General features: G+C 43.7%; 1 protein-coding gene across 1 annotated transcript; it reads left to right on the forward strand.

The window, feature by feature from the left end:
• Positions 1 to 342: 342 nt before the first annotated feature.
• LOC128711517 (profilin) lies at positions 343 to 20,284 on the forward strand. The gene is made up of 3 exons (XM_053806396.1): positions 343 to 456; positions 18,252 to 18,423; positions 20,133 to 20,284. The coding sequence occupies exons 1-3, from the start codon at positions 346 to 348 to the stop codon at positions 20,228 to 20,230; spliced, it is 381 nt and encodes a 126-aa protein (XP_053662371.1). The 5' UTR covers positions 343 to 345; the 3' UTR covers positions 20,231 to 20,284.
• The last annotated feature ends 52 nt before the right edge of the window (positions 20,285 to 20,336 follow it).

Here is a 20,336-nt window from a genome sequence, read left to right on the forward strand (position 1 = left end):
CTGTTCTACCCCATTCTTTCGCATCCTTTCCAATTTGCAGTCAACAGGAGTTGAATTGTTCATTTCCCCGTTTCCGTTTTTTTCTTCTTGTTCGTCGGTTGGATTGATGTGTGGTGCATCATCGATCTCCCTATCACTATCTCTCTTTCTCTCTCTCTGTTCAATACAGGCGATAGAAGTATTCGAAGTAGCGCTTTTGAGCAATACTGACAAAAAAGGCACAGTTTCCGGATACTGAAACGATCCCCGGCAAACCGGAACCAGCAGTTAAGCACCAGCACCAGCAGTGACAGCAGTACGTTTTTTGCACTCAGAACACCCGAGTAATTTAATACAAGACAGAAAATGAGCTGGCAGGATTACGTCGACAATCAGCTTCTTGCTTCGCAGTGCGTGTCGAAGGCAGCCATCGCCGGTCACGATGGTGGCGTTTGGGCCAAATCCGAAGGCTTTGAGGTAAGTGTGTGTGTGTGCGTGTTTTTCGAACCAAGAGATTTGTGTGATCCTTTGTTATACGCGTGAAAAGTGTATTGAAGTGTGCCAAGAACGGGTTTGAAAAAGGTCAGAATGGCGAAATGAAACAGTTACTGCACGGTTGTAAGTGGAAATAACGCCCAAGGATCGAAGCAGCAAAAAAGGATGTCGTCGGCATTTTTTTCGCCAACGCGAAAAAAATTGTCCAGAAGGGTCGCGAGGTGATAGAAAAGTACCTTTCGCGTGAGTGAGAAGCGAGCAAAAGTGCGACAGAGCTGACTGTACCGCTAGAAACGTTTCATTTTTGTTGGATTGTGCGTGAGAGCGAGAGAAAAATGAACGAGAAGAAACTTGTCTTCTTCTTTCGTCTTGTTACTTAGGTTTGTTCAGCGCTGATGGCTAAAAGTGATGTGAGCGCATGAGAGTGAGAAGCGTAGTGAATTTTATCGTGGCCTTTGCTCATCAAAGGGTGTGACCGATGAGATGACGATGCGGCGGCGAGATATACGTTTTTTTTATATCTTTTTCTCCACCAAAAGGATAAGCATATTAGAAGTTAAAGGAAGCTGTGTGACTGCAGCTTCTTTCAATGGTATTAAATGTCCCCTACGGGTGCTGTTAATTTCTTCGTTTGGTGTTGAGCTGGGGGAAAGATTACTCATCCGGTATGAGAATACGCTGACTCACACCCGGAGCTCCAGTATTTAAATTCACTACGCGTTTTGTATTCGCCTTCTTGCCGAGTTTGTAAAGAAGAATTTTGCATTCGTTTTCTTCTTGTCCCCTTTACTCCAAAGGTTAATTACACCCTTTGCTGTCATGAGTAACGTACACCTTCGAATCGTGAAACGTGCACAATCGGTAAAAGACACCGAAAACTGCAATAACGAACAGTGAGAAGAAGAACGATCTTTTGCCGGCTCACCGAACGAATTTTCAAAATGGCGCCCTCTTCCCTCCGGTGGGAATGATGTGTATGATTTGTCTGCTCTCTGTTGTATTTGCTGTATTTGGCCAAACATGTGGCTTCAATACGAATTTTGTAAAATGTATTTCGATTATTCTTGGTGCTTTGTTTAATTGAACATTTGTATAGTTTTTATCCATGTTTTCATTGCCTCCCCGAGGGTGTTGTATTTCTCACTCACGCGTTTTTTTTTCTGTCTCACTTTTGGCAACCCTCTCTGGTATTGTGTTGTGCACGCACGGAACAATGGTGTGCTTGTGTGTGTGTGGTGCAGGGTAGACGGTAAAAGTATGTTTCTTTCACGCACACACCTCTGCTTGCAGTACGGGCAATAGAGAGTCACACTCATACAAACGCTCGCTCTACACTGCTTAGCAACGAGTGCGCGCGTGTGTGGTACAGGGTAATTTTTATGCCCCCGACACACACACATGCGCGGATTTTGAATTTCGCATACGGGGCATACATAAGATGCGTGCGTGCGTGTAGTGGTGCGGTGTTCTGCACTAGCGAAAAAGAAAGGAACGGCAAAAAATGCCGGTGAATTTCAAACCGGTTCGCCGCGTACTTGACTTTACCAGTTTTTGGAAGTAGCTTCGGTGCGTGCTTGCGTGTGAGTGGGGAGTATTGTTGGTTAGTTGATTGAAAGAGAAGTGTCGGGTGGTTGGTGAGAAGGAAAAATTCACCTTGATTGCACTGCCACACACTATCCGGGAGTCCAGATTTCTATAGACGAGAAAAAAATGAAATAAACATGCCTTAGCCTATGCAGAAATGAACTTAGATATGAAGCTAGACGCCGAAGGGTAGCTAAACCGCTATTACTTTTACACCAATGCTAAAGGAGGCGAATGAAGCTGCTCAACTGAAAGTCTCTATAAAAATAATAAACAACAATGCTGAACTAATAGTCAACTTTCGTTCTTTGCAACGGCGCACTCGATGAGCAAAAGTACGTGTTTATCTTATCTGCCCGAGAGAGGTGTTGCTAAAACTGCTCTTATGAAAGAGCAGCTAAAAAAAAACGCATACACAAGTTTGTGTGTGTTGGACAACTAGAGGAATACATCGATCGCTTTCAGAATATGTCATCTACGGCAGTTGTTAATGCAACAGCAGTTAACACCCAGCGCAACATTACATTGTTGCCCTTTGTTGTGTTCCCCTCCAGCCGTCGTGCAACTAACATTTATTTGCATCTGAGACTATATTTTTAATAAAGTGTGCGTGCCATATTTATGTGACGCGTTCTGGCCCTGCACCTCTAAACTGGGTGATATGGTCCGCCCTTCTACTGCCTGGTCGTGAGAACAACACGCACAAGACAAACATGACATTCTCCGTGCGCGATATGACTCATCGTTGAGTTGGAGGGTTGATTTAAAAAAAAAAACGGAATTTAAACACCAAACATGCTTTATTTTCGGCTTACATGTTTATTAACACTGCTATGAAGGTTATAGAATGGCTGGGGGGTGGCTGGATGCATATTGGTAGGGGCGTCGGTCTTTATACGACACAACCAGTCCCAAATCCCATCCGGACCAAACCTCCGTATGCGGGACTATTCCTACTGTAGGGAACCCTACCCTAGGTACTATCCTACTGCGGGTAAATAATAGCAAAGAAATCCAGAAAAGCCAGGTCCTAGTCATCTTGAGGTTGTTGTGCCGATGAAGTAGAATAAGGTTATGAAAAAATTGGATCAAAACAATGTTTCTAAAATCTTTACATGTCCTTGGGTTCTGACATTTTCTTTTGCATCAAGTTTAACAGTCGTATCCTTCTTGTTTTTAGCTCCTTATTTGCAGTATCCCATGGGGGAATAGTAGCGTTACAGTGTTGTGGAGAACGTATTTATCGTGTTCTTTTACCCCTCGCTGAGTGGATGATAATGCTATGACGAAACGATGTTTTGTACGCTGACCAGGCGGACGAACGAAAGTTGGCGAAAGATGTACACCCGGAAGCGGAACAAGATTTGAAAACACGCACAAAATGATATTGTCACCCTACATTAGATTAAAGAAGTAGGGCCGTAGGACCTTGAAGAGGTTCGACTCTGCAATTCGCAAAAGCTGCAGGAAACATTTGAATATTTTTTAAAATTCTTTTAAGTTTCTAATTTATTTAGAAAAAAGCTACAAATATTTGTTGTAAAAATCAACAATATCACGTTTATTGTCTAAATATTGCGGCATGTTTGAATCGTAAAACATACTGGAGATCGTCGTTGACTGAACAAAAACTGTTGTTAAAATCGTATCGAAGTTCCTTCCATGGTTTTGATTGGTTTGGGAGTCATTTGATGTTATTAGCGTATAAGCATTAGCACAAGACCAAATTCATCCCTTAACAAGATCAGTAAAGCAAACATTCATGATGTTAGAATATAGGTTTATATATCGTCTCCGTAATTCTGAGAAATTCTATTAAAAAAAGCGTATTAACAAATTTGCATCAGAATGGGTGAAGGTTTTAGACGTTTTCGAAGGAAAGGAGACATGCGCCATGCCCACTATAAAGCGAATTGGGACGAGGAAGAGCAAACATTAACTGTTCATTACTTCCCGAAAGTGTGCTTCTAACGCACTTTCCGATGATTGTACGGGAATCGTTCGCAGACGGATAGAGGCAGTGTTCTGAGAGCATTACGAGTGTGTGGATCAACGATTCACCGTAGCAATTGAAAACGCGAAACCATGAGGAAAACCTTGGCAAGGAACCCCCGACTTTTGCTGGCCACTTCTCCACATGGAAGAGCATCATTCTTTACCACTCACCCCGTACTGCCCCCAAGTACCCTATTTGGTGCGATTAAATGAGTTTTAACATATGGTAAGCAAATTTATTTCTTTCTCCTTGCGATAGCATATTCGCTCTTTGTGTGCCGTCTTTCGGATGCCGTTTTTTCCCTTGGTGAGGTTGTTTGTTCTTTTCATTTTTTACCTTTTTTTTTGTGTGGCATTTTCCGCCCATTTGGTTTTGGTTGGGAAGCAACGCAGAACTGTTATTGGGTACTTCTATAAAGCGGTTTTTGGAAGTTTCTGTTGTGTGCCAGCCCAGGAGTGTTTGTTGATTTAGGTGTGTTCCGTTCCGCACACTGTCCTTCTTCTCCTCTGTTCGGATCTTCTCGTTAGCAATCGATGCTGCCGGGTTTCATCAATAGGGTGGAAAATGGGAGAAGAACAATATCCTGAAGATTCGACGAGTATTTTCTCATAAAACACACACACGACGACGGGGCCGTCCATATGGTTCCCTAATGTGAAGAAAAATCGCTGTTTTACATTGTGGGATCGGCGGATCGATTACTGCCGGCTGTCTGTCGTCGTTGTTGTTAACGAAGAAGAAGAGAGGTTCGGTAGAATACATGCACTCCCTGATAATGCTGCAACCTTCCATTCCTCTACCATCACGCACTCCCTGCTCTTCAATAAAGTGGCGAATGTGCGAAAGGAATGAGCAATCCATTTCCAACCGGATCTATCAAGGGCAACGGCAAAGCGTATCACAAAAGGGAAATGATTCGAGCATATCCTACTGCTACTAGAAGGAGGAAATGGAGATGAAAAAAAATCGTCCGTTAGAACGCCTGCGTCGGCGGTGGCGCTGGTGGAACACCCTGCGCCGCAGTCAATTTGTCAATCGTTGATTCAGAAAAGGAGCAATGAATAGTGGCCGGAAATGGCAAATACTGATTCTGCTGCCGGTCGGGAACCAGCACCAAAACGCACGATTATCGCCGGAGTCCTCAACGCGCCTGATGATGGCAATATAGTTTGCTTTCAAAAGCGCATCCAATACCGCGGTGTGGATGGGTGTGTGCTGGTTGTCCATCTATTGGAAGATGTTATGTCGTGTTTGACTCGGGACATATGTTCGGGACAACTCGGTTGGGCGTGAATGAATGTGAAACTATATGACATGGACTAGCAGCAGCAGTAGTACGAGAAGTATTTCGGGGAAGTAAGGCAATTTTTCATAGGCACCCATATAAGCTCCATCATTTAATTCCAACAAAGAATGACTAATGATATAGTTATTTTGTCAAAGAATGCGTTAGTTCGCTAGACAATTCTATTGATTGTTGCGAATGTTTACCATGCAAACAAACGTGGAACAAATGAAACTGAACGAGTGAGTCTCCTGGGATGAGTCATCTTCAATCCACATATACAATTTTCCTCACTACGTGCTTCTTCAAGCAATAAAAGATGTGAACTTCATCTGGTGTATTCTGAATAAATAGCGCAATATCTCCGATAGCTCTCTTTGCCAAACATTACTAACCGGAACTGTATTCACATAAAACTCCATTTGTCGGCTCCTCTGTAGAGAAAGAGCTACTTCCAGCAGGATCTTAGATGCAGATGGGGGGGCATTTTTGGTCGCGAATGCTTGCTCTCATGGAATAAAGAAAGGGAAAGAGAAAGTTTACAGCGTCACAGCTTCGACAGTTCGGACGAAACTTATCGGAACTTATCCACACAAAAAAGGAACATATAGTGTTGGGTGATTGGCGATTTCTTTTCCCTTTTTTTCTTGTTGTATTTACGGGCCACGGCTGTCGCCTCCGGAGGAGGTCCAAAGGTTAGTCATCGGAAGTCTCCAAAAGTATCCGGCACGCATTATAACTCCTGTATGACACACGTCTTTGCTTGACTTTTTCGTGTTATAGTAAAGGGATATACGTGAAACGTATGGAGCACGTGCAACGACAACCGGGGAAGGGCTCATAAATATTCGAACTATTCGAATCCGGTTTGTCTTGTCTTTTCTCCATTTTTAATGGTTAATGGATGAGATATGAGATGTGCGGTATATATGAGAAAAAGCTAACGTTTAAGTCACCGTATCAAATGAGACTTTTTTAGGTGGAAGTTTGTTTTGGTATCTTCAATCATGTGTTCGCTTTGTAACAAAAAAAAGGGCGGAAGAAAGTTAGCCGAGAGTTATAAAACCATGAACCATCCATATTCATGTCAGGTGCTTCGAAGGGATGAGAAACCTACCCCTAATTTGTCTCACAGGGAATTGAAAGTATTTGGAGAGTTTTTACACAATCGTTCAGTTTGATTGATCAATAGTATTTAATATTAGTATCATGTAACAAAAAAGCTCACGAGAAGATCTCACGGCTAGGTTATGATTAATCTTAAATTGCAATTAATTATCGGCTTAATATCCCCTCAGAATGCCTGTAACGAGTCATCATCCCCTAAATGGGCTTTTGCATCTCTTAGAACGGTGAGGGGGAAATCCCATGACCATGTGGATTGAAAAACAAGAACTGCAACGAATAATCGACGAAGACGACGACGACGACGACGACAATGACTGTGTCTCTGTCAGATGATCGCCTGGTTGGCCTCTGAAACGGGTCAGTGTGTTCATGGCACACATTGAAGTTGCACTTTCTGTTGCTGCACCCCATGTGCGATCGAAACCGTTTCCCCCTGGCTGGCTCTGGCATGCGATACTACAGTGTAGAGTAGGTGAAGGTCATAGATTCGAAGGTTGCTACCTCCTCGCAGAATGCGTCAATAATGGGCGAAGTGAGACCTGGCCTATTCGAAGTCGTCAATTTCGATCCGGTAAGGTGTGAGTTGTGTTGTCTAGCCAACTTGAAGGAGGTGGGAGCAAGGGATCCCATCAATGAGTGTAGGATGGAATCGCGTGTCCAATTTTTATGTACATATCTTTACCACAGCCCGAAACAGAGACTATAGACGTGGGGAGTGTCTGTCTATCAGCTGTCGTTAGCTTATGCCCCCCCATACACACACATATATATTGATTTTGAACGTTTTACTTTACGTCAGTGTTAAGGGCCCGGGAGGGAATATACATCCAAACCGGGAAGGAAACGCGAACAATGAACCGAGAACGGACGGGCCATGAGTGGTACGTAGGCGCATTTCTAAATTTCACAGGAAATCCAATTACCCTTGGGCAAGGTCGGCGATTTACTCGCGTGTAGTCGAGTTTTTCCCTTGCTCTGAAGGCAACCGTCCCAAGGTGAAGAACCAAGCGACCACGGGGAAACAACAAGAAACGGGGACATGGGAACGACGGTAGGTTTTGTGGGTCTCCGTAGCCCGCATATGTCAGCTGTGCAAATGTGGAGGCTACACGGAAGCGAGACGGAGAAGGAATCGTCGCGCAATTGAAACCGAGCTAGATGTTGTCGAGCATCATACCCTTCTGGACATGATAAACACAATAAAAACCAGCATCAAACCAGCCCAGTGAGTTGTTGTTAAGTAGTGTAAGCCGGGTCTGGAGGTGTTTGTGTGGTGCTGTGGTTTGTTGTAAGTACTAATACCAGCAATATTGGGGCACTTGTGCCACCGCTATCGGTTTCGTTAGTCGGTTAAGCGCAATGTAATGGGCCTCAGATAACTTTTTTGTTGTACACCATCGGTGTGTATGTATTGAGGAACACATTGCGAATGGTTGCAATGTCAGTGCGCACTTGACACATTCTTGGGTTTCTGTGTTGTGTTCTGATGAGGCGCATTTGCTTATACTTCCATTCCTCTGGACTACTCGTGGTAAAAGAATGCAGGTATCTTTAGGGTTGGGAGTTTATCTGGGTTGGGCAGTAGTAAGAATGGACTATATGCTGGCACGATCTGCATGTAGATTTATCTTCAATCGTCAAAATCTATCAATCTATCAAAAATAATTTCTGCTCGATCGTTGAAACATTTGTCTCTTTTTTTGGTTTCTCCACTGCAATCACTTCACATGTTTGATGGATGCAAGATCCTATCACTTCTCACTTAGTTCTCGTCGTTCGTTGTTGACCTTCAACGAAGCGAAGTGAGTTCGTCGTGCAAAACAAAGGTGTCGCGTGTTTGCCATTTTAATAAAGTGCCGTGAGCGGATAGCTTAACATAGCATATTGATTAGCGTATGTGATGATTGGCGAAGGAAGTGGACATGGATCATCATCGCTGCTAGTGTAGGGGCGAGGTTTTCGAACGCGGATGATCAACAGATCGGACGAATAATAATGCGCTATGCATAGATGTTTGAATAATTACGGCGGGGAATGTCTAGCACACGCGCATCTCAAGACTAATGGGAAATGTGTTGTATTTTGTCCTGTTGGAGTACGCGTGTCGAGGTCGAAAAGTTGTTCTGAGCTACAGCAGGGCTGTATGTTTTGGTTGGGTGTAGCTCACCGTGGGGAACGAAAGAGAGGTTGTCCGGGTGGTGCCATTAACACTCACTCGGGATCGTGGAGTGAATCGTATGGGCTTCTCAATTATTCCGGCTGTGTGGATTGATGCGCTAAAAAAGGGTGGATGCACAACGATTGATCTTGTCCGGATATTTTAGCAAGTCTAAGGCCAGATTATATGCGTCGTTTATATGATTGCGTTTTTGAAATTCAAAAATAAAATTGATAAAGGATACTCTATCCCCACATAGATTTTATCTCCCAACACGAAGGTTCGATGTAGATACCACTAAACGAACCAATTGGCTACTACAGTCTTTTCTCGTTCTCCCGAAGCTTTGGAGTAATTCATTTCTATGAGTAAAAAAGCCGAATGATATAGAAACAAACGACGCGGTGAGTATGTTGCGTCTTTCGCATTAAATTCATTCCGTTCGAATGAGAAAACCGGACGTACACGTTTTCGTTGACTGCTTTATTTTTCTAAGGGAGGTAACCGTCCCACCGGCGGGACTTCTTGTTCTTTTCGTCTCGCGGAACTGGTTGGACCGGTGTGTTCCGGTGGGAAGACTGAAGACAAGCGACCAAAGATGTTTTTTTGTTCCACGCACGCTCAGGTTGCGGTGATGTGTCACCCGAAGTGTGTGCGCATTCGAAATGGAGCGCAACAGGGATGGGGAGTAGTTTACTGGCCCCACCTGTACACGCACAACGGTCCCAGACCACCGCACCCTGAAGCAGAAATTGCAACGCATCATCGGTGGCCGATAATGGGTGGTAGTAGTGGTGGTGGTATAGAGCCACCTTTGGAAATGTTTTTTTAACGTTGGCAAAATTCAAGTTGATATGCGAACGAAGGTAGAGAAATGTGAAGAAAGAAAGCCTTAAAGGAGAACTACAGAAAACCAGATAACGTCTTTACAACGCCTTACCACAGTTGGGACATTTTGACGTGTCTGACTATATGTATATGTGCATGCAGGGGCGCGTGTACCGGCGTCACATGTTTTGTATTGGTGTGAGGGGGTGCATGGGGCCGGGAGGGTGTCGTTCCGTTTGGGGGTGAGTTTTATGCAGCTGCAATATCACGTTTTGTTGCTAACCGATAATACCCTGGCCACGATCAACACAATACCCAGTGCGCATTGTTGCAGTTTGCAGCAACAAGGGCGTTAAACGGTAGAATATTAATATCGATAACAACACGCATCAGTATCATCATCGTGATTGTTAATGTTTAAAGTGCATGGTACAGGATGTGTTGATTAATTGTATTGTTTCGAATGCACTGGAACCACAAACATTGAAAGTTTCAAAACCATTAGCGTAAGTTGTTGTTTGTGCTTTTCATTATTGAATGGCTACGGTTCGCCTTTTATTTATATTTTTTTAAACGGAGTAATACATAGTTTATAATAGCAAAAAAGGGTTTTGGTTCAGCGACATTATTGCTGTGGGCCACAGCCCGTGGCAAATTTCATCTGAATGTTTTCTTCTTCATTTTAGGCGATCGGCACATCAGCAGTGTTACTGTGGTTTGATTTTGCCCCAACATCAAAGATCAATGATCGATGATTGATCGATCGAACGAAAGCGAAACCGCCAAGGGGTTGCGGTGATCGTGTGGGACGGAAGAGTACACCAGAAAGTAAACCTTCCTTTATTCACCCTCACAGAGAAGAGAAATGTACTTACCGGCAGAGCACCACTAGGATACGGGATTATAGTTACGCGGTCGTTGGCAGAGACGTTCACGAGCGCTTCTATTTTTTGCTACACATTTTATTTGTCGAAATCGTTTTGCATATTCTTAGAATCGCACGGCGCGTTGCCATTCGGCTCTGCCTTGCTCTGTAGCAACGAATGAAAGAGTAGGGTAGATAATGGTTCGATTTCGATCCTGGTATCAAACGCGGTTTGATTGGTAAAAATGTAGCGAACGATTGTGCTGATGCAATAACAGTATAGTATCTACTGTGGTGACAAGTTGCACTCGAAATACGGCATATGACGTAATAGCCCAGCACAAAGTGAGACAATCAACGTTCGATTCGTCATCTCCACGCGGCGGCTCCGTATGCAGGGAGGGGGTGAATCGTTTAAAACCAATGACTTAACGTGTTGATTTAGGAAATGATATATTTTTGTTGTTAAACTATCTGTTATTCATACACGAGATGAGTAACGCTTGTTAACGATAAATGTTTCCTGAGGAAAATGAATATCTACTGCATAAATATGAGTATAATGCTAAAAAGTCTACTGAATCTGGTGTTCTGCGGAAGAAACTTACATTTTGTGTATCAATTGCCTTGCCACGAGGCGTCGCACGCTGCTGCAATTCGCGTCGAAACATGAAACCGAAATTATTCCATCGGTCTGGTGAGTTTCCTCTGGCTCTTCGCCGCACCAAAGCCCAGAGACAGTTGGCAGACGACGGACAGATCTCTCTTTCTGCTTTGCGAGTTGGTTGCATTTTTGTTTCCTTTCTACATCTTCACCACACACATCAACTTTCAAAAAATCACATCCCCCTTTTGATAGTTTGTAGAAACAGGGAGGAAGGGCTGTGATTTTCTTCCCTTCCTTCTCCCGACCTCAAGTGCACTGGATGATTAGTTAAAGAAGGAATGATTTTTCTTCCCCATCCGGTGGTGGCACATTCCTTCATCGTTAACCGAAGTTGGACCATTAAGTCATGCTCGTTGAGTGCGGGGATGATTCTGCGCTAATGATACGGAAAAATGGACTTCCGACACACTGTGCCTTCACCGAGCTCCATCGCTTTTGCGGTTGGACAGTAGCAGCAGCGAACACTATTGCTTGCGTTTTTAACTCTTCTGTTCTTGTTTGTTCTTATCTACTGCTATTTAAGTTGTGTGTGTGTGTGCATTGTTTGCGGTGTTTTGCACTAATGACGTGATAATTGATTAAATGGTAGCGCCAAAAGACAACTCACTAATTTCTTCCTGTGTATCGGAGCTTCCTGGCTGGAGTTGGCGAACTGCAGCTGCCTAGTAATAAACGTTCTTTCTTCCCACTTGCCTCGCTTGTTATATACTGAAGTAGTAAACGACCACGGATAAAAGAACACACAAAATGCGGTTCATAGGGAAGGTTGTTAAACAAGGGGCTGGGGTGCGCACTGTGTAGATGCTTTGGCTGTTTAGCTTTGTTCTCTTCCTGGCACGTCACATAAACCCATCTGTGTGTGCAATTTTTATGAAATTGTTACAAAATAATCAACTGTGGTGCCGCGCATCGATGTTGGTGGTGATGTGGTGTTGCACGGTGAATGAAAAAGTAAAAATTCGCTAAGCTGGCAAATGCTGCGTTATGTGTCTCTGAACTGAATCGGCATTTTTCTTGTTAGTCTTTTTTTACCTTTTCATTTCTTAACCCACTCCATGTCCGCTATGTTGTGATTGGGGCGGGGGTTTTGGTGTGGCGAGTTGGTCGGAAAGATTGAATTTTATTTATTTTGGAGTAACCCGTTTGGACGCCATCGAGCCCCGCTTCTTGACCAGACTTAAGTTATCCACCTTTTTGTTCGAGTTCATCGTGAAACGGTCAAGTGCCCCGAGTCGGAGTCGTGCTTTGGCTGCGATTTCATTTTTTCACCCGATTCTTCATTGCGGGTTTAGTTTTCTTGTGGCGTTTTTAACTCATTATCGCTAGAAAGTGGAAAGATCAGAGTACAATTTTTGGAGGAGTGTTGATGAATGCGCACCGGTTGGCTGGAAACGGTGTCACGAACGCTGGCGAAGGGGGAACTTTATAGGAAGGTCATTGAATAGTTGTTGGTTTTTTGTTTGCTCCAGCAAAGACAGAAAGATGTTAGAAATGCGAGAAGATAGCGCACCCAGATCAAACAAAGCGCAGTGGACAGGGAGGATTAGCGGACATTGTCCTGTCGTTTCTGGGTTGGGAAGGAGAAGGTCAATGGTTGCGAAAGTGAAGTGTTATGACCCTGCCAGGAGGGTTGGTTGATTTTTGGACCATATTTTTCTGCAAGGCGAAGGTGGTTATGATTCATGTACCATGGCTGGCAAATATTCCACGACACCATGCCCAAGATTCCTTTCCAAACGAACACGAACCTGATCGGCAGTAGTAGTGTGATCTACCTGGAAAACTCGTTGGCCCAAATCGAACTTAATTGCCCGGAACGTCCACACGATATACAGGAGTGTGTTTGGTGCATGGTTTCTTTTTGGTCTTTGCCCGATTGCCGGTTGCGAGTTCGTCGGCTCGTCCAATGTTTCCTCTTTCGGAGCGGAAGAAGATGATATATCCTTCTTTTTCGACTTGCGTCGGTCGGCGAAAGCTATCGTGGCAGTGAGGCAAAGGTGGAAATATGATATCATGAGGCAAAGCTCTAGTTCGTTACGCTCCAATTTGCTGCAAGTCATAGACGCACCCGAGCGCCAGCAAAAGCAGCAGCAGTTGAAATTGGACATCCGCACCAACACGCGAAAAAAAACAGTGTGCTTTGTAACATGTAAGAGAAGAAATGGGAGAATTGCACGTTTAGTACGTATGGATGCCTTTGAATGTTCCCCTAATTTTAACAAACACGTTTAACGATGACTTAACCTCCTTTTTTTGACGTATTTTTTGTTGGTACTACTAGAATTAGGTTCTTTTAGTCAGATTGAGATGATTTAAGTTTTCTTATTAGATGCGCTTAGAGGAATCTGAGGGATTGTGTGATCTAACGCGCGGAAGATGGCACATTCCACCCGGCTACGAATGTATCTGAACGAACCCGTGATCCTGGTCACGGCACCATGGCACAATTAGCGTTCGTGTGGTAAAAATAGGACTGGTAGGAATTTGGCGAAAGTGTTACCTCGTGGCCAAGCATAGAATTAACTTTTTTTTCTTGAATTGGTATCGTCAAGCCGCCCTCTCTGTAGTGCGTCCGTATCTAATGGTGAAAGATCGATCCTTAAATGAAAACAGTGGTACAAGAGTTGTGATGGAATGCCGATCACACATGGTGCGAATGTCTTCACCATGTGATGGGACCCCCTTCGGAGGCCAATCATTATTCCTTTTTCGGCATCGAAAACACACACACATGCGTTCCCTGTCTCTCTCTATTTTTCTCTTCCTAAGATCCAACAGCGAACACTTCACTCCATTTTGGTCGCAGGAATTTGGCGTCTACCAAGAGCAACTTTCTTCACCCCGATGCCGATGACCTTCACAACAATCCTACGATGTGCGAGATCAGTGTTTCTGTCTATTCGCAGTCCGTAAGGCTACGGCTGCTGATGTACACGTACCTATTCCCGTTGGTTGGGGGTTGTTTTCTTTGGATCTTTTCGATGCGTGCCAATTTCTTTGCGGTTTGCTAATTTTAGATGTGCGTGTATCCGTGGGGTGCCTTTTTGCATTCGCAGTTAGGCCTCTCAAATTGGAAACTGCTGAGCGGAGAGTTTGTTTGGGAAAAGGAGGAAGATCAATGTGCAATCTCGTTCACCGTGCGCTTCAGAGTGCCATAAATAGGCTGAATGCTGGTTTGCTTTTTGTGCTTCTCTAGCTTCTTTATCGTTTTTGGTGTCCATTACGGGGTAAACGGTACATCGACGGACGTCATCAGTCGGCGATTTGCACCGTGTGTCCATTTCCAGCATCTTTAAATATTGCCCTTACACACGTATTGCCCCGGTGGGAGAATGGAAAGGTGTTCATTGGGAGAAAAATTAGCTACTTAAAAGGTAAAAAAATGAGGACCTCCATCGTGTGTGAGAAGGAAAACAGCAGTACCAAAGATAGAGAGAGAAAGAGCAGAGTGCGCCACACATAAACGCCCTTGCACGTCATTTAAAGCACGTTTCATTTCCCGCGATATGACCACATTTGGGCAGTGGTGTGCGGCGCTCGATCCCCGTGTGGTGACGATGATTCAGAAAACGATCGCGTCTTGCCGTGCTGGAGGTCTCCTCCGCCGCTTATTCAACCCACCACCAGCAACCAACAGCAGAGGAGCTCTTTGGTTCGGTATGGTTTAATGTTGTTGTGCCAACGACGCTTTATCTTCTGCGGTTCTGGTGTTTAAATCCTATTTTGTCAAACCCACAGCGAAAGAGGAGGCACAGGTCCGCTGTCTGTCATCGCAGCCAGTAGGTTAAGATTCAGAGACCCACTGTATGGTAGAAGCGTGGCGACGATCGTTGATCTCCCGTGTGCGTGTGTGCTTCTCATGTCGTAGGTTAGGTTCTGTTTAGGGAGGGGAGGTTGGATACCACCAGGGGTTTTCTTCTCGGAAACAAGCGGATCGTGGAGTTCTGGTCGGGTATGAAACAAACAATGCTAAATATAGACGTATCAAAGAATGTGGATGGAGATGGACGCCGGTGGCGGCGGCGTAGTGGAGGTGATGGTATCGCCCGTGGAGTTTCTCATGCCCCGCTTAGGCAATGTTGCCCCGTGAGTCGTGAATGTGCACGGTTCATCTGTGCTATGTGTTGAACGGCATTTCACGGCGAGGATCAAACCTTTTATGTGTGTTTACTGGATGCTTTCAAGCTTGATTTATGTCTTATTGCAGCTTATTAAGAATTTCACATTATTTTAACGATTTCTTATTTTTTGGTGATCGATCAAAGAATATGGAAACACCTTCATAAGAATAATCAGTCCTCCAATGTCATGGAAAGAACTGGGTCTTGTTGACTTATTGACTGGTGATAAAACTATAGTTTTGATGGATTAAAAGAATCTTTTTTGAAAGATGTTCATGTTATCATAAGCCGTTTACAAATATGACAAGTTGTTTTAAAATTGAAAATATATCCAAACGCAACAGAGATTTGAAGACGTATGTTATAAACTACATAAAATTAACATCGAATGTTTTACTCTTCCAACTGCGTTGATAAAAGTGCTCAGCATCGGCAAAACTACTAAAGGTAGCCACGGGAAAGTAAAAGTAAGGCTAGGGTCCTAACTCTCTTGCCTCAGTTCGAAATGTAACCCTTGCTGTGAGACATCCGTTGACCGAATGCGGAATAAGGTGAAAGTTATTACCTCTATTCTCTTTCCATCGCAAACATCGTGTGTGTGCATTGTCCCTCTTACAAGCGTCGCCGGTAGGAGGAGATGTTGTGCATGGAACGTAATGCTCGTTATATGATCAAGATATGATTAATGGTGAAGAGCTTCCCCCGGTCGACTCACCACAGACGGTCATGTCGCGGGCAAGAGCATTTCATCCGTTGTCGACGTTATCCCTCGTCCACAGTTTACGCGCATAAACTCTTTGATTTGGAAATTTGATTGAGCGAAATTTCTCTGCAACAAATGATTGTGCGGTTATCACATCACTATTTTATCAAACACTCGGCCGCTCTCGGCGTACCGTTGTCGTGTGCCCTTGAACGACCTCGGCAGTAGCAATGACTCCATGAGTTGCAAGTAGATGGCATAAGAAATTGATGACTTGGCGGGTGAATAAATGGAGGCAGTGGGTTTGTTTTGATGTGTTGTTTCACTTGGGTAGTTGAGGACATCATTTACGGACATGATAAAATGTTTTACTTATGTTTTCTCCGCCGGGTAGATGACCCAAGGTTCTCTAGAATATGTCTTTCAAATTGCGTGGTAGGACAAGCGGCACAGATTTACGAATTGCGGGAGTTGATGCTGTTAAAAATAACATTCACGCTGACTGGTCCCACTTTCTTCACGCACATATTAGTTGTGGCTGTTTTTCGCGGTTTGTGCACCACCGCTTTCGGCATCGGTTGGACTAAGGCACCGCACCCGAGTCTCTTGGGGTTGAAATTCGGCGATGAACCACCTCCTCCAACACGTGAAAAATGTTAAATACGGAGCGCCCTCGTGCTCGTGGAGGAGAGTATCGTGTGCAACGACTCGGCATGAATGACGTTTTATAACCAACGCGTGGTGTGCGCACCTATTGGATGTTGAGTGCGGTACTAAAGCGGTAATAATTTAATGTGCGATGTAAACTCCTCACGTCTCCACCTTTTCGGTGTAACGATCCAAATTTGTATGCCACACGAGGATAGTACAGAGGCAGAATTAATCGTCCGAAGAAGGTAGAAATAAAAAAAAACACCGACTGATGAAGAAATGTGTGCAAAAGGTGACAAAATGGAGCGGCGGTTTCTTCTGTTCCTGCCGATCTTATGCGCCATCATGCGTTAATCGATTTGTGCAACCAAAGGAAAACCTTTGCAGCAAGCGAATGTGGCGAGTTCAGGAGATATCATCCGTAAGCCCCAATATCTTCGACTGGTAGTGTCTCTCTCTCTCTGCGAGTGGCTACTAGCTTTACGTGCGTGAACGAAAATGGTGCGCACTGTTACAGTTCGTTAGGTACGCTTCCGTTACAATTCGCAACATTTAGCCACTAATGTGCACGCTTTAGTCACGGAATTTAGCACGTGTGGGTGCATTTAATTTACTTTGTTCCATTCGAAATGTCGAGAGATGGGGTCGGATATGTGGGGTCTATGGGACTAAATGGGTGGAGGTGTGTTGAGGTGAAGGTGGGAGATAAAGAAAGCGACCCATACCACATGGCATGATACTTTCATAAGTTGGGAAGTAGTTACAGGTATGGTTTTTCAATTGTAATTTAATTTATCTTTCTAATTTTAATGCACAAAATGTGTGTTCTCTGTTTAGGTACTGATGTTTTCAGCAAACTTCCTTCTTCTACTCACTGAAATTCGCAAGATTGTTGCTGTACGCCGTTTGGTGAACCGCTTACAAATGGCATTTTAATTAGCTCTGTCCAAAAGTGATGTCCTTCAGTGAGGTCTCGCACGACGGCAAAGACATTAGTACGGTGTTGTGTCGTATGTGGGCCACATGGTTTGAATGAGTGTATTAATGCTATTTTTAAAAACTGTGTCAATTGAAATGGTTATAGCCCTAGGCCCAGGATGGGGAGAGGATATCACGAGGGATAGAATTTCTTCGTTTATTCAGGGACAATTACTCATCCGCCAAAGTACATTGAGCATAGCTTAATTTATTGTCACCTTGGCTTTGTTGATACACTTGGGGTGTGCGTGTGTATAAGAGCGTCGGGAGCAATTCCTTATTAATGGAGGCAACTGTTATGGAAGTATAGGAATATGCTAATACATTAATTGTCTAGAAATGTGGGATGGAGATTCCGTCCTGTGTAATGGGAATGAATTTTCAACAGCTGTTTAGCTACATTTAAATCATGTAAATGAATAGCCGTTTGTACACCTTGCTAACATGGCCTAAATGGTCTTTTTCCAACATCACTTCACACGGTTGATGGATCTATTTTTTTCATTTATTTCGAGGTAAATGAGCAGTTAAAGTAGGTCAACTCCCCCCCCTAGATACCAAACTCCCGGGAGGAGAGGCCACGAGTTGACTGATGGTGACATTTGTGGAGGTCTCTCTGGACTTGGACACGGGCATCAGTCGTCAATCATTTCATCCTCAAGGTCCCTTTCCTTTCCCGTTCTTGTCACCAATTTACGCGAACTTTAATTAATGCACATTAAATGTAGTTTACTCAATCATTTTACCAATACGATGCTTCTTGTTTGCTAATCTGTTTTTTTGTTTGTTTGGTGTCCATTTCACTTATTACAGGTGTCGAAAGAGGAGGTTGCCAAAATTGTACAGGGATTCGACAAAACCGAACTGCTCACATCCGGCGGTGTGACACTAGCGGGCCAGCGTTACATATATCTTTCCGGCACTGACCGAGTGATCCGTGCCAAACTGGGCAAAACCGGTGTGCATTGTATGAAAACGCAACAGGGTAAGTAGTGAGGATGAAGCAGACTCGTTAAATAAATACGCCAGCAACAGTAGCAACAGCTCCGGAACATTCGCACATTGAGTCTATTAAGTGGAAATTTTAACACAAAAAAATCCTATTCCTAAGATATGAATGGCAATATTAATCGAACTTTAGCGTATGTGGTAAATTCATGATAAGAAAGATGCTTTTGCTTCTCTTGGTGTGATGTGTTTTTGTTGCAGAAATTGATTTGCCACTTATACGGATGCACGTAAACAACGGCTGTTGTGGACGAAGTGCTCAAAGATAGGACCATGATGCATTTGTCACGTTTCGATGTAATAATGCCAGTAGAATTTGTTTGCTTATCAAACATGTAAAGTTTTTTTTTATTGCTCGTTCTCGCCTCTATGCACAGCTTCTGAAGATATTGTCTCCCTGAGCATAACAACAATCTAAAACACGTAGTGCAACGTGTGTATCGGCACAATAGAGACGCGTACCAGCACACGATGACGGTGTTTGACGGTTGTGCCCATCACGAAGCTCTGTTTGTGGCATATCGGAATAGGAATGCAATGGAGTCTCCCGGTCCATTACGTGCATGCTCTTTCCATAAGGGTTTAACACCATTTAGGATTTGCACTGATGGATATAAATCATGCAGAAAAAACTGGTTAAAGAGCTATCATCTATAATAATGCTGAAGATGAACCAGTTATTGCTGACAGTTCGTTTACCTTTTTAAGAGCAAGGGAAAAGCTGCATTTCCTCTTACATCTTGAAAGAAAGAAATGAAAAGATGTCACTGCCATATAATTGTCTTAATGTGTGCAATGTATTTTTTTAAATTCTCACAGATGTGAACCAGATTGAAGTAAGACAAGATGCGAACAGTAGTTAAGGAAGGGGAGGTTGTATCTGGATCCGATTCCATGATGGAACTCAAACTTCTTCTTCTTGTATTTTGTTCTTTCTCGAACCGGTTCGGTAGGAAAATATGAGAAGGAAAACAGGAAAATAAGAATGGATTACACACAGCAAGGATTTTGTTATTCTGCTTCATAAACGGTTTTGAAACGCTACATTATGTTTAAATAATTGTTGGTGTTCGTTCTATACAGTCGTTGCATTGTTAAAGAACTTATTTGCTCCAAGAATGTTTGTAATTATTTTCCGTTGTCAGTCAAAATGATAGATATTCTAACACTGTGAGATTATTCTTTATCTTATCTCTCTGTTAGATGTTATTGTTGTTACCACTTGTTCCGAATGTTGCTTTCTTTTGCAAAATTTTCCAAACTGCATCACTCTTAACGATTGTTTTCTTTTTTTTCTTCCATTTTCCCTTTCTTTCCTTTATTTCTGGATGTGTTGTTTGGGGCGGTGCGTTGCGTTATCTCTTCTGCGTCGCCCATCATCATCGTTCTCGTTCATTACACTCGTCGCCTTCATGGATCGTCACCGGACGCTGTCGTGTTTGGTTCTTCATGGGAATGTATCTACCAAACTTCTGGATCAAACGCCAATCCCGGCGAATAACAACATCATCGGTTTCGCATTAACAACGATTGCCCTCTGCTGGATTGGTGCCGTCTATCGTGTGGGGATCTGCGTGCGTGCGTGTATCTGCGGGATGTGTGTGTTTACGCGTTGTTTGTTATGTGTTGAATTCGGCCGGTTGGTGCTGGTGGTATTGGTGTGTGCGTGCGTGTTCGATAACGTAGCTGTAATAGTATCAATCTATGAGGAACCCGTGCAGCCCCAGCAGGCGGCATCCATAGTAGAAAAGCTGGGCGATTATCTAATTACCTGTGGTTATTAGAAGGAAAAATCAACCGTGGGGGTGTGAAACGGTCGAGGAAATTGGCAGAAGTGTGTGTGTGTGTGAGTTGATAAGAGGGAGAAAAGAGAGAGAGAGAGAGAGGGGG

This window comes from Anopheles marshallii, chromosome 3 (genome assembly GCF_943734725.1).
Source record: "Anopheles marshallii chromosome 3, idAnoMarsDA_429_01, whole genome shotgun sequence".
Taxonomy (NCBI): Eukaryota; Metazoa; Arthropoda; class Insecta; order Diptera; family Culicidae; genus Anopheles; species Anopheles marshallii.